The 14,171-nt window shown below is 40.0% G+C and overlaps 2 protein-coding genes across 4 annotated transcripts; both read left to right on the top strand.

Moving 5' to 3' along the window:
• Positions 1 to 268: 268 nt before the first annotated feature.
• Positions 269 to 2,521, top strand: LOC116262619 (geraniol 8-hydroxylase-like). Its single transcript, XM_050080161.1, has 3 exons — positions 269 to 722; positions 877 to 1,019; positions 1,864 to 2,521. Exons 1-3 carry the CDS (start codon positions 269 to 271, stop codon positions 2,485 to 2,487), a joined length of 1,221 nt encoding a protein of 406 aa, XP_049936118.1. The 3' UTR covers positions 2,488 to 2,521.
• A 4,813-nt stretch (positions 2,522 to 7,334) lies between these two features.
• On the top strand, positions 7,335 to 11,644 carry LOC116263348 (geraniol 8-hydroxylase-like). Of its 3 annotated transcripts, XM_031643047.2 has the most exons (4): positions 7,335 to 7,714; positions 7,868 to 7,909; positions 8,415 to 9,643; positions 10,546 to 11,644. In XM_031643047.2, exons 3-4 carry the CDS (start codon positions 8,696 to 8,698, stop codon positions 11,167 to 11,169), a joined length of 1,572 nt encoding a protein of 523 aa, XP_031498907.1. In that variant the 5' UTR covers positions 7,335 to 7,714; positions 7,868 to 7,909; positions 8,415 to 8,695; the 3' UTR covers positions 11,170 to 11,644. The 3 variants fall into 3 exon arrangements, with proteins under 3 accessions (XP_031498907.1, XP_031498908.1, XP_031498906.1); XM_031643048.2 differs by having other exon boundaries at positions 7,335 to 7,909; positions 8,415 to 9,595; XM_031643046.2 differs by having other exon boundaries at positions 7,335 to 7,909.
• Positions 11,645 to 14,171: the final 2,527 nt, after the last annotated feature.

Here is a 14,171-nt window from a genome sequence, read left to right as displayed (position 1 = left end):
GAAGAAACTTTTAAGTTTTATAAAAATAGCAACTTGTAAAAAAAAGAGGTAGCAAATATGTTTCCACATTTGCAAGAAGCATCTAACTAACAAGCGAGAGAGAAGAACCAAAGAAATGGCTGAGCTAAGCACCAATCTGGTTTTGTGGCTCTGTATTCTCTTGCCATCCCTCTATCTTTTCAATCTTATTCGTTTTCGGAAAACCAGTAAGCTCCCACCGGGTCCGGTGGGTTTTCGGGTGGTTGGGTCCCTTTTCGAACTCGGCAGCATGCCCAATGAGTCTGTTGCTAGACTCTCTCAGATCCATGGTCCGCTCATGAGGCTGCAGCTCGGTTTCATCACCACCGTGGTGGTCTCGTCGGCTGAGATGGCCGAACAGGTGCTCCATAAGCACGACCAGGCGTTTGCGGGCCGAACCGTCAGAGACGTTGTCACCGTGTTCAACTGCCACCACCACTCGCTGGTGTTTAGTCAGAATGGGACAAGATGGAGAGAGCTGAGAAGGATCTGCAACATGGAGCTGTTCACGCTCAAGAGACTGGACATATTAGCAGGCATCCGGCAAGAAAAGGTTCAAGCCCTTCTCCAGCATGTTCACAAGGCCTGTGCGGCCGGACGTCCGCTCGATATCCGCTTGTGTGCGTTTGGAACCACGCTGAACTTGGTGGCAAACACAATCTTTTCGAAGGACGTGGTGGATCTCGAGTCGGAGTCGGCGGGAGGTTCAAGAACTTGTTGTGGGAGATTTTAAACCTCAACGCAAAGCCAAACCTTTCCGACTTCTTCCCGACGCTCAGGTGGGCCGATCCTGAAGGTCTGCGGCGTCGAAATACAACTCTTATAAACCGGTTGTATGATGCGTTTGACTTGACCAAGTGATCGACAAGCGCATGGAGTCGGATGCAGCTGCAAATGGAGGGGAGAAGAAGAAGTATGTGGATTTGTTGGAAGTGCTTCTTGAACTCACCAGGGAGCCAAGCTCAGGGTTCACCAGGGAGAGTATCAGGCCTTTGTTATCAGTGAGCTCCCTTTTATTCAACCCAATTCCTCTTTATTCTTTGTTTCGTGTATATTATTTTCTTACAAGTGCCTGAATCATAAGCCAATCACATATAGTTTAATAATCTTTTTTCAAGTAGATTTCATAACGAGTTCGAGCGACCCTGGGAAAGATCTCAAATTTTCAACATGAAAGCATATTGTTTTACCTGCATCTGTCGACCAGGTTATTTTCTATGCTTATTTTCAAAATGATCCTTTCCTTTCCTGATAACCACAGTTCAAAAAGGAATGACCGAATGTACATCAAAAGAATCCTTTGCCTTTTTTTAAAGATGGCTTAGGGTAAAGGGCGAAATAAAGTTGTAGTGTTGAAAAACAATTGTAGCAAGAGATGTAGCTTCATGTTTTATGGTCCTTTCATACATCGAACTTTTTTGTTTTCAAGGACCAAACACCCAACTTTTCAGACAAAGATAGCATTATTAATCCTACTCTTTGGGAGTGGTTGGGCAACGAAAATAGCTTGTTACTATTCCTTGAATTTGCTGTAAAGATTGGCGCATGTTACAGATTCATGGAACTATGTAACAGATCGTTTCATAAAACACTTACAGTCTTTAGCACAGCCTTATAGAACTGTGTAATACATTGCTTTAAAAACCAGCTATAATTTTTGGGGCATGCAGCTTCATGAAAGAGTAACAAGCTGTTACTGTTACTATTGCCAGACAACTCCCTTTGGGAATTGAAATTGTATCAAGGTCAAAGCAGCACCACATGCTACGTTGTGTTGTCATTCTTCACTACTATTAAATCACAAAGTATTTGACCTAATTACACGGTCATTGTTTGGTAAATCAGGACTTGTTGATTGCTGGAAGTGACACAACTTCTACCACCATAGAATGGACCATGACTGAACTGCATCGACACCCAGACAAGATGTCCACAACGCAGCTTGAGTTGACACAGACCGTCGGCACAGAACGTCTTGTGAAGGAGTCTGACATCCAGAAACTCCCCTACTTACAAGCACTGGTGAAGGAGACCCTGCGGTTGCACCCGCCGGTTCCTCTTCTCATTCCACATAGAGCAGATGTAACTACTGAGGTATCTGGCTTCACCGTCCCTAAGAACACTCAAGTTCTTGTCAATGCATGGGCCATCGGACGTGATCCTGCCAGCTGGGAAAATGCAACATCCTTCTTACCAGAGAGATTTCTAAATTCTGATGTAAATTTCAAAGGAAAGGATTTTCATTTCATCCCTTTTGGCGCCGGAAGGAGGATCTGCCCTGGCATGCCTTTAGGGGTCTGCATGGCTCATCTGGTGTTGGCTTCTCTCCTCCATTCATTTTCATGGACTCTCCCTGATGGGATGGGCCCCGAGCAACTGGATGTGAAAGCCAAGTTTGGCTTAACTCTGCAAAAAGCTATACCTCTCAAAGTTTTCCCTTCTCCACGGTCGCTTGATGGCCTGGAATAAGACTATGGAAACTTGTTGTGGAAAAACTATTCTAAGTATATAATGGGGGTGAAAAAACTTTTGGGAATAACTGTTTCACTATTTGATGGGGTGGAAAATTATTTTAGATTTTCCTTGGTGTTTCATGGCATGTTCGCGTCTAATACACAAACCTAGTGTTAGCTTGTTAGTAAGAAGGTCTGCAAACATCTTTTGTTTCAATATTGTGAATTTATAATTCACGATATTATTTTAGTCGTTTCTTTGGCGAAAGAGTAATTCAATGTGCTTATACTTTTTTTGTCATTAGAAGAAAACACTCATAAAAAAAGTATAAGTATATATATATATATATGTATATATATATATATGTATATATATATATATATATATATATATATATATATATATATATATATATATAGTTGGCAATGAGTATAATAGCATCTGAGTTCAGTACGTAATAAATTATATTCACAAGAAAAAAATGACAAGTTACATTTTTTTTAACCATTTTCTTGTATTTTATGCGATCCATCTTTCTTTGTCCCTTCTTCTTGCAAGATAACACTTTATGATAGCGATGTTTCGTTGCTTTATAAGAGAGAACCTGATTGTTCCTGCCGGCTTCATGGAAACTTTGTTAAATGTGCTATTCTTTGGGTCATACTTTCTGGATTAATTAATAAGAGAAGTTATGTGCGCTGTCACTTTCTCTCTTTTTTTTTTTTTCTTCAAAACGCATGGACGAAAGCTCATCAAATGTCCATTCATCGTCGTATGTGTTGTATGGCATTTTGGAAGGTCCATATTTCAACGGTGAATCTGCTACAGTGATATGCACCACTAATAATTTAAAAATAGTTAGTTTCATGTCATTATTTATGACATTGCGTTTCTCAATTCAAGACTATGGTAGCAAATTAATAACATACCCCACCAATATACATGACATCCAGTAAACTTGCTATTATATGTACTGGTTTTAAGTTTGTTAGGCCTAACAAACTCAACCTCAATAGTAGCCAGAAACTCTACTGTTGCCCTGCACAGTGGAATAGCCTCGTCTATGTTCTTAGCTAGGGCTGCCTCGCTGGAGTTCAGACTCGAGCTTGACTGGCTTTTTATACTAGTCGACTCGCTTTTTATACTAGTCGAGCTCAAGCTTTAGCGAGATGAGTTTGAGTTGACTAGACTCAATTAAACTGGACTTGAATCATTATTTGTTCCCATTGTTCGCATTTACAAACTTTTCCTTATTTTTTCGTTTTTCTCCCCTCACCAAACTTTTTTCCCTTTCTTTTTCTCTCTTCTCACCCAGTCTTCCTTCATCCTTGCCCATCCTCATCATTGCTCTTTTCCGTATACATTGCTTTCCGATATCATCTTTTTTCTCATCTCTCCTCGCCCTTTCTCCTTCATCCTCCAGGAGGCTTACTCCATCAAGCCTCCATCCTCCAGTGATGGCAGATGGCATCGACCATGGTGACGCCATGATTCAACGACGAGCGGGGGTGGGAAAGACCAAAGGTAAGTCCTTTATGAGCCTTTTTCTTCATTCCTCTTTTCATTTCTCTCTCTCTCTCTTTCTTTCTCTCTCCAGCGAGGGTTCTTAGCTCACAAAAACCCTCTTGCTCGAGTGAGGGTTCTGATTTTCCCTTCGCTCGAGTCTTGGCCCTCACTCGAGCTCCTCAAAACCAAAAACCCTTGCTTGCCCGAGCTTGGGTTCTCTGCTCGAACGGAGTGTAGGCTCCCTTGTTCCATTGAGGGCTGTGAGCACAAAGTCCACTACCTGACTTTTTTTTTAAAGGTTTTTGTCATTGTCATTCTTTTGCTTTTTCTGCCGAGACCTCTAAAGTTCTCATCGTCTCGCCTACACAATTATCTTCGCCAACAAATGTAGCAAGAAAGAAAAAAATCATCCTAAACAGGTTAAACGAGCCTGACTCGAGTCAAGCTCAAGTTCCTTCATTGTCAACTGAGTTGACTTCAGGCTAACTTTTGAAGCTCAGCTCGAGCTCTAGTTGAGTCGAGTTCAAGTTGGCTGAACTTCTACTCAGTGTGTGCAGCCCTATACTTTGTAAGTAGAGATTGCAGAAGCTATCAACTGTAGTTTGAATGCTTCCACTTGTCAAATAACACTTCTTATGATGTATAGTATCTATAGTATCTGCTGTGGAACAAATAAACTCATCCATTCTCAAGACCAAATCCAGATTGATGTATCTTCACAAAAATAAAATAATTTCTTAATCATTAAAGCATGAACCCAAAGTAAATTTCAAACCCCTATATCAATCTCAAAAACTTATGAACCTACTTTAGGACCATAAGTACCGGTTTATGAGCCAGCAACGCACTGGTCTTCGATGCCTCGTGAATAGATTTTGAAAACTTGAGACCATGTGGCAGTTCACAGGAACCAGTCCAAGAACGAACTGAAACTGATTTGTTGGTCCTCCTTGTACAATGGGTTCCTCCCAGTGATGCAGATCTTGGATCTCAAGTAATTCGGTCCAGATTCTAGATGATTAGAACAAGTTTACAATAGAAAATTCAATATTCAGATGACCTGACACATACCTAGTTCCATTTAAATTGGACCGATCCCTATAGAGTCCCAGATATCCTTATAGAGTCCTAGATCCCATTCCATACATATAATTCCGATTCAATTTATCGTTACTCGATTCCAGATCACAAGTTTCTATCTAAAATGCAAGTATTGATTCATAATCCTTTATTGGATCTAGATTATTGAATCTAGATCAGATCTTACTTTTGAGTTTGGAAATGGGCATAGAAGCCCAAAGCTTTAGGTTTCATTTAATTTCTTTATTCCAACACACACACACACGCACGCACGCAGAGAGAGAGAGAGAGAGAGAGAGAGAGAGAGAGAGAGAGAGAGAGAGAGAGAGAGAGAGGGCAGCCTACATTGCTCGTCCCTTTTTTTTTAAGATGGATGGAGAAGATGAGAGGGAAGAGCAGAAAACAATAAAGATAAGTGGTGTAGGCCCAGAACTCTCCTCTTTTTCTGAAAAGGAAAAGAATGATAATGAACCCTTGATAGAGGAGGACAAGAGGATATGCAAACGTATCTTCAGTTCTTGTTTTAGTCATTTCTTTTATGACAAAGTAATTGAGTATGCTTATATGAGATTTCACTCTTGTTATTATTTGAAGAAAACGCTCATAAAAAGATCTATATTAAGTTGGTGTAGTGTATAATGGCACTTGAGTCGATTCACTAGTTATTAATAGGACTACATAACAAATTACATTCGGGAAAAAAAAATGGCAACATTTCTTTTCTAACTTTTCTTGTATTTTATGTGATCCATCTTTCTTTGTCTCTTCCTCTTGCATGCAACATTTCTTTTCTAACTTTTCTTGTATTTTATGTGATCCATCTTTCTTTGTCTCTTCCTCTTGCATGCTAACACTGTATGATGGAAACGTTTTGTTGCTCTGCAAGAGAGTACTTGATTGTTCCTTCCAACTTGTTGGAAATGGCCGGTGAAACGGTGGGCATTAAAATGAATATTGTTTATATTTATTATGGATCTCTGCATCCGCTGACCATTTATCTCAGCATTTATGTTCAAAGCTTTCCAAGGTTGACCGAAGATAACGGTTCTGTTCGAAATTAAATGTAAGAATCCGATGTGACAAGATGTCGCGAGGCCTCTGATCTAAGCTTCAGTACGTGATGAAGGAAGAACTTTTAAACCTATCGTGGGATCAGAATGAAATTATCAAAGGCGTCTTTGACAGGTTATGTTTGATTTATGTGATGTTAACCTCTTTTGTTTCGAGTGAAGAATATCTTTGATTAATTTGGGTCTCCCCTTCAGACACGATTGGAGACGAAAGAACAAAGAAAGCGAGTCCCTTTTTTCTAAATCTTGGAGAAGTTATCAATGATTACCTGGCTGTCCACCAGAGGAGGGGTAAACAAGGAGTCGAGGCTTACTCGTTAAAGCTCGGCTCATGAACGAAATCATTTGTTTAACGAGTCAAGCTCAAGTTTATGAGTCGACTCGTTCAAATAATTGAGTTGAGTTCGAGTTCAACACGTAACTGTCGAGTAGAGCTCGAGCCTTAATTAAGTTGATATATTCAAACGAATTTACGAGTTTGTCGAGCTTTAATCGAATCGATCTCAAGTTCAACACGTAACGATCAATATCAGTTCTATCCAAACGAGTTTATTGAGCCTTAATCGAGTCGAGTTCGAACTCAACACGTAACTGCCGAGTCGAGCTTGAGCCTTAATCGAGTTTGTTGAGCCTTAATCAAATCGATATATTCAAACAAGTTTACGAGTTTGTCGAGCCTTAATCGAGTTGAACTCGATCTCAATACGTAATGATGAATATCAATTCTATTCAAACGAGTTTATCGAGCTCGAGCTCAACACATAACTGCCAAGTCAAGCTCGAGCTGCTTCGATGGATTTATTCTCGAGCTCGAGCTGTGTTGAGCTCGAGGTTTCATTAGTGGAGATGAGCTCAAGCTGACTGAACTCAATACCAACTCAGTTTGTGTTCACCCCTACACGAGAGGCTCAAACAGGATGTCTTACCCATCTTCCTGGGCAGAGGAGATCCCGAAAGAACTCCTCACAATTCGAGACAATACCTTGGGGATCACTGCGGAGTCTGCCCTATTGCTTAAATGATCTACTCTGCCCTTTGACCACGTTCTCAAGCTACGTGGTGTTACGGTCGCCTTCCGAAAGCCATCTGATTTTAACTTTTTGTCTCCAAAGCTCACATTCATCTGTGGAAATTTGGTCCCAACTCAGACCTTAGGAAAAACTCATCTAATTTAGACTGCACTCTGTGAAGCTCTTCCCTGAGCATGGAAATCCTGCTGTAATCTTACTGACGTTGTTTATTTTCCATCCAGCAAGGCCAGATCTCACTTTTATCAGTTTTTTGATGACACGTAACATCGGGCATCCAGTGTGAGGTTCATCCCAGGATTCTTTAACCGTGTCGATGCAGCTCTCCTTCTTACCCCAAAAGTTGTAGTACCAGAACTGGCCTTTGTTTGGGCTGGAAGTCTGCTGACTAGAACAAAAGACGTCCAAGATAAGGGCACTATGATCAGAGATCCCTCTGCCCAGCACTCTGAGATCAGATCCTCCCGTCCAAGAGGCTGACCAGTGCTTGTTCACACAGCACCAATCTAGTCGACGCTGAATTCGGGCATCTCCATCCCTATTATTAGATCAACCAAGGTAAGAAGGTTGTTATCCCAGATAGATTTATTTAAAGTCTTTACATGAAACTGTATTAGGAGGGCCGCCAGTTTTGTCCTCTTTGTTGCGCAACGAATTGAAATCCCCCATCACAAGGCCTGCTAAGTCGTAGCTCGCTACAATCTGGTGCAGATCCTGAAATTGAAAGTGTCGCTCCCGCCAACCCGTGCGAAGGTAAATATCTCCTGCCATTGAACTGGTTAGAGCTTCTCTCTCCTCCCTTGCTTGTACTATATTTACTTTTTCTATTGTGATCTCCAGGTCGCAGTCATTGAGATCATGCTTCACTATCAGCCAACTTAATTACAACCTGCGTGATGTATAAAATTTTATAACCCATGAAATTTTAAATTGTGTTTTCTAACAAAAAAATGATCTACACTTAACAAGAATGCATATCTATTAACTTTTAAAAGTTAAATGTCAATTTATTATTTGCTAATACATTCGAGAATTTCACATCCACGGATTCAATCAGCCCTTATCCCATCTAATCTCAAATCAAGGTTTGGATCACAAACTAAGGATCTCAAACCTTTTTTTCTTTTAATATAAGATAATGGTAAGATCCAATGTTTGTTTACATTGTTCGTGGATTCTAAATCAGCCTTGAAACTATCAGAAACTTTGAATCGAATAAGGCCGTCAATGATTTTTCATTTTTTCAATTTTTCTTCAGAAGTGAGATGCTTGGGTGGGCGACAAAGATTGATGGGGCATCTTTCCATGCCCCCTCCCTTACGGCGATTTGGTCCACTGATTCGGGATCAGCAAACGCGCTTGCCGTATGTAAGTGGGCATGAGGTAAGTGGCGTAACATCAGGAAGGACGTTCAAGATCTTTGTGGGATAGAAACAAACTTGAAAAAAAGGAGGGAGCAAATATGTTTTCACATTTGCAAGAAGCTATAAATATCCGCTTGAACGTGTAATTAACAAGCGAGAAAGAAGAACCAAAGAAATGGCTGAGCTAAGTACTGATTTGATTTTGTGGCTCTGTATTCTCCTGCCATCCCTCTATCTTTTCAATCTGATTATTTTCCGGAAAACCAGCAAGCTCCCACCGGGTCCCGTGGGTTTTCCGGTTGTCGGGTCTCTCTTGGAACTCGGCCGCATGGCCCATGAGTCGCTCGCTAGACTCTCCCAGCTGCATGGTCCGCTCATGGCGCTGCAGCTAGGTTTTATCACCACCGTGGTGGTCTCGTCGGCTGAGATGGCCGAACAGGTTCTCCATAAGCACGACCAGGCATTTGCGGGCCGATCCGTCAGAGACGTTGTCACCGTGTTTGACTACCACCACCACTCGCTGGTGTTTAGTCAGCATGGGACAAGATGGAGAGAGCTGAGAAGGATATGCAACATGGAGCTGTTCACGCCCAAGAGACTGGATATGTTAGCAGGCGCGCGGCAAGAAAAGGTTCATGCCCTTCTCCGGCATGTTCACAAGGCCTGTGCGGCCGGACGTCCGGTCGATGTCGGCTTGTGTGCGTTTGGAACTACCCTGAACTTGGTGGCCAACACCATCTTTTCGAAGGACGTGGTGGATCTCGAGTCGGAGTCGGCGGGAGGGTTCAAGAACTTGTTGTGGGAGATTTTAGACCTCAACGCAAAGCCAAACCTTTCCGACTTATTCCCGGCGCTCAGGTGGGCCGATCCTCAAGGTATGCGGCGTCGAAATGCAACGCTTATAAAGCGGTTGTACGATGCGTTTGACCAAGTGATCGACAAGCGCATGGAGTCGGATGCTCCTGCACATGGAGGGGAGAAGAAGAAGTATGGTGATTTCTTGGAAGTGCTTCTGGCACTCACCAGGGAGCCAAGCTCAGGGTTCACCAGGGAGAATATCAGGCCTCTGTTAACAGTGAGCTCCCTTTTATTCAACCCAATTCTTCTTTATTCTTTGTTTCAGGTATATTATTTTGTTACAAGTGCCTGAATCATAAGCCAATCGCATAGTTTAGTAAATTTTTTTCAAGTAGATTTTATACCGAGTTCGAGCGATTCTGGGTGCGATTCAAGTAGATTATTATTTTACCTGCATCTGTCGACCAGGTTAATTTCTAAGCGTATTTTCAAAATGATCCTTTCGTTTACCTTCTTCTTACGAGTACATCATGTTAACCATAGTTAAAAAAAGGAATGACCGAATGTATATCAAAAGAATCCATTTCCTTCTTGTAAAGATGGCTCAGGGTAAAGGTCGAAATAAAGTTATAGTGTTGAAAAATAATGGTAGTAAGACATGTAGCTTCATATTTTAGTATTTTAGGCAAAGAATAAAGAACGAACTAAGAAAAAAACATTAGAAAAAAAAATTAATTTTGTCAAAATAAAAAAGGAATGAGGCAAGGATGCACTCAATGTTTATTTATTTTTATATTAAATCTTCGAATATTTGCTTTCTTTTATATATACGAGTGCCGCTTCATATGTCAAAATCGGTAAATGAGTGTATTTCGGGAAATTTTTTTTAGCTCTGCCACTAAATACGAAAGACAAGCGTATGTGGCGGCAGCTGATAGAAGCGTCCTTTTGAGTTTTTTCATTTTTTTTCAATTTTTTTTTGTGTGCATATATCCAAGCAAGAGAAATTTTTTCATTCACTTTTGAGCTTTAAAAACCAGCTATAATCTTTGGGGCGTGCAGCTTCATGAAAGACTAACAGTTATTATTGCCAGACAACTCCCTTTGGGAATTGAAATTGTATCAAGGTCAAAGCAGCAGGACATGCTACGTTGTGTTGTCATTCTTCATTACTATTAAATCACAAAGTATTTGACCTAATTACTCGGTCATTGTTTGATAAATCAGGACTTGTTCATTGCTGGAAGTGACACAACTTCTACCACCATAGAATGGGCCATGACTGAACTGCTTCGACACCCAGACAAGATGTCCACAGCGCAGCTTGAGTTGAAACGAACCATCGGCACAGAACGTCTTGTGAAGGAGTCTGATATCCAGCACCTCCCTTACTTACAAGCACTGGTGAAGGAGACCCTGCGGTTGCACCCGCCGGTTCCTCTTCTCATCCCACATAGAGCAGATGTAACTACAGAGGTAGCTGGCTTCACCGTCCCAAAGAACACTCAAGTTCTTGTCAATGCATGGGCCATCGGCCGTGATCCAGCCAGCTGGGAAAATGCAACATCCTTCTTACCAGAGAGATTTCTAAACTCTGATGTGAATTTCAAAGGAAAGGACTTTCATTTCATCCCTTTTGGCGCCGGAAGGAGGATATGCCCCGGCATGCCTTTAGGGGTCCGCATGGCTCATCTGGTGTTGGCTTCTCTCCTCCATTCATTTTCATGGACTCTCCCTGATGGGATGGTCCCCGAGCAACTGGATGTGAAAGCCAAGTTTGGCATAACCCTGCAGAAAGCTATACCTCTCAAAGCGTTCCCTTCTCCACGGTCGATTGATGGCCTGGAATAAGACTTTATGGAAACTTTGTTCTGGAAAAACAATTCTAAGTTTAAAATGGGGACGAAAAAACTTTTATGGCGAACAACTTTTTGGCTATTTGATGGGGTGGAAAATTATTCTAGATTTTCTTTGGTGTTTCATGGAATATGAAGATCAAAATGGTGGAAGAAAGACATTTGTAGTTCATACTAGTTTTTGTAGCATAATCTCATTGTAAAGAGTCATCACCGACTCTCTTCCTAGGAAGAGTCGAGAGACTCATGAGGTTGTCAGCCTCCTTTTTAAGAAACGGTGCTTAAATGTAATGATTAAAGGTCACACAAAAAAAATAGAATTTGGTGGACTCTTCCACCACCGACTTGTCCTCCCTATAAATAATTTATAGGAGTGCTGGCCATTTTGTAAAGCATCAAAATGAAATCTAGTAAGTTGAGTGATGTTGTGTGCTCACTTATGAGCTATGTTAAGTGTGTACTCAGGTGCAAGGGCATTAGGTGTTTGGGTATTAGCTCACTATGTGAGTTAGTTAAAGTGAGTCCGTATGTCCCTTCTTTTGTAAGTTCCATTTTAACAAATAATAGAAGTGTTTTATTTAAAGTCTCCTTGTTGCATACTTTACATCATTGTTTAGTTAAGTTCGCTTTGTGAACTTTGTTGGGTTAGTTAATGAGGTTTTACTAAGTCAACTTTGTCAAGTTTGTTATTTGAGAATTATTTTGGACGTCGAGATTCTGTCGGTTTTTCTCTGCATATATTACTCATGTTTGGATCTAAGTTATATCTAGGGTGCACATTTTTTGCTACAATTGGTAGCAAAGCGAGGTTCAGTTTAAGGCACCGTTTGATGGCAGGGTAAATTTTTGCATGGTAAATTTACCATGAAAAAAATACAGAAGGAAAACTTTGCCTTCTTCCAATCTGAGACCATGTTTGATGGCAGGGTAGTTTTTCTCAGGATAAAAATTGACTGCATTTGGTGCACAGGGAGAAATAAAGCGGGAACTTTTTATTTTACCGTTGTGTGCTGGAGAAAGTTCATTTAACACATGCACAATCAGCCTGCATACCAAGAAAGATCTCAAGCAATCAAAGATAGTGCAATGTTGCTTATTGTTCTCTACACAGTAAAGAAAAACTGAGTAGACTTATAAACCTAGACCAAAAGTTCTCTACACAGTAAAGAAAAACTGAGTAGACTTACAAACCTAGACCAAAATAAACACAATGAATAAATTCCTGGCATTACTACTCTAGCTGCTTCCTGAAAGTTCCAGTTCGAGTTTCTTTATGTTTGATAGCCTAAAATTTTGATTTCAAAATTGAAAAAGGCATGTTTGATGAAAAGGGAATTAGTTACCTAGAATTAAAAATATGTAACCAGTGGATTCATTTGAAACTCTGGAGCCTTCTTGCATAAACCCATAACTCCACCGAGCAATTCAAAGATCCAATAGGGGAAAAAAAGAAGAGATAATAATTCAAACAATTGTCTCACACACACACACAAAGAGAGGCATTAATGACTAAACTGCTACAACTAATTGAAGATATCAAATGTCTAGTACATGCATAGATCTGTTCTCGAAACAATGCAGGAAATATTTCTAAAGGTCGTTATCAAAAATAGAATGGGTGAAATTCCTTATTGGAGACTCACTATACAGAAGTATAGGATTGCAAAATTTCCATTACAACCATTCAGTGTTGTCGTATGATAAATTTCAGTTAGGAAATGCTACATACGCAAGGACCTTTAACAAAAATGCATTTTAAACACATTGAACTCCAATAGATGCACAATATTGTGTCATGGAAGCACCATGAGCAACTAAGGTATCAACAATAAACATACATCAGCAGACAGCAAACTAATGCATTACACTGTTCCAATTGTTAGAAAGAAAAAGAGATAGAGATTAAGAAAATAGAAGATTACATGGATTTGAAAGTCATTATCAGTGAACTCCAAGGACTGCATTGTTGATTGAGACTTGAGCACTCTTACTATCTTACACATATAAGTACCAAACACAAGTTTTGCATGATGCTGAGAGTACATTGTTTCAACAGTTATAAAGAAAAAGAGAGAGAGATTAGGAAGCCACAAATTTACATGGCTTTGAACGCCAATAACAAAAACCTCCAAGGACTACATTGTTAATTAATCAAGAAACTTGGTTGGCATTCAGTTAATCAAATAAACAACAATACAAAAAACATAGGACCAAAAGTTCTTGAGAATATTACCTTCTGCCATTAGAGATAAACATGTTTCAACAATATGTTTATGTCTCGTTTCAGCAAATCTATTTTGTTCAAGGGTATGAGGACATGATATTCTATGTCCAATCCCATTATCAACAAGATATGATTGAAGTCCTTGAAATTCTCCTCCCTAATCTGAGTGAAAATATTTTATCTTGTGTCTAGTGAGATTTTCAGAAAGTGACTTAAAAGCTTTGAAAACATGACTAACGTCTGATTTTTTTTTCATCAAACAAATCTAAGTATACCTTGAAAATGCATCCATAAAAATCACATAGTACTTAAAACCATTCACACTCTCTATTGGAGCTAGATCCCATACACCACAGAATAAATGAGTTCAAGCGGACATTTCACCTTATTTGAAATAGCATTAAATGGAAGTTTATGACTCTTAGCTTTTTGACAAGCATCACACAACTTCACACAAATAATTCAAACAATCATCATAATAAGACAAATCACACTTGTTCAAAACCTTCTTAACAATAGAAAATGAAGGGTGACCAAGTCTTTTGTGTCATTGCCCAATAGTTTGTCTTTCTCCAAGCTGTGCTTCCTTTTTCCTGCTATTAAGGTCTATCTTATATAGCCCATCACTACTAGTTCCTTGATGAAGAATTTTTCTTGTTTCTTGCTGCTTAACATAGCACATATTATGATGAAACTCAAAATAGACTCCATTATCCTTAGAAAAACGTTGTACAGATAACAAGTTTTTTGTTATTTTGGTCACATGAAGGAGA

The sequence above is a fragment of the Nymphaea colorata genome, chromosome 10, assembly GCF_008831285.2.
Source record: "Nymphaea colorata isolate Beijing-Zhang1983 chromosome 10, ASM883128v2, whole genome shotgun sequence".
Lineage (NCBI taxonomy): Eukaryota > Viridiplantae > Streptophyta > Magnoliopsida > Nymphaeales > Nymphaeaceae > Nymphaea > Nymphaea colorata.
The sequence above is the reverse complement of the archived record's forward strand: the minus strand, read 5'-3'. Positions and strand labels throughout refer to the sequence as shown.

What these genes read in the sequence shown, in the direction of transcription:
- LOC116262619 (XM_050080161.1), top strand. Translation starts at nt 269, where the DNA reads ATGCCCAATGAGTCTGTTGCTAGACTCTCTCAGATCCATGGTCCGCTC. An exon ending in CGAGTCGGAGTCGGCGGGAG is followed by an intron (nt 723 to 876) that starts GTTCAAGAACTT and finishes GACTTGACCAAG; the next exon opens with TGATCGACAAGCGCATGGAG. An exon ending in GTATCAGGCCTTTGTTATCA is followed by an intron (nt 1,020 to 1,863) that starts GTGAGCTCCCTT and finishes TTGGTAAATCAG; the next exon opens with GACTTGTTGATTGCTGGAAG.
- LOC116263348 (XM_031643047.2), top strand. Translation starts at nt 8,696, where the DNA reads ATGGCTGAGCTAAGTACTGATTTGATTTTGTGGCTCTGTATTCTCCTG. An exon ending in TTCTTTATTCTTTGTTTCAG is followed by an intron (nt 9,644 to 10,545) that starts GTATATTATTTT and finishes TTGATAAATCAG; the next exon opens with GACTTGTTCATTGCTGGAAG.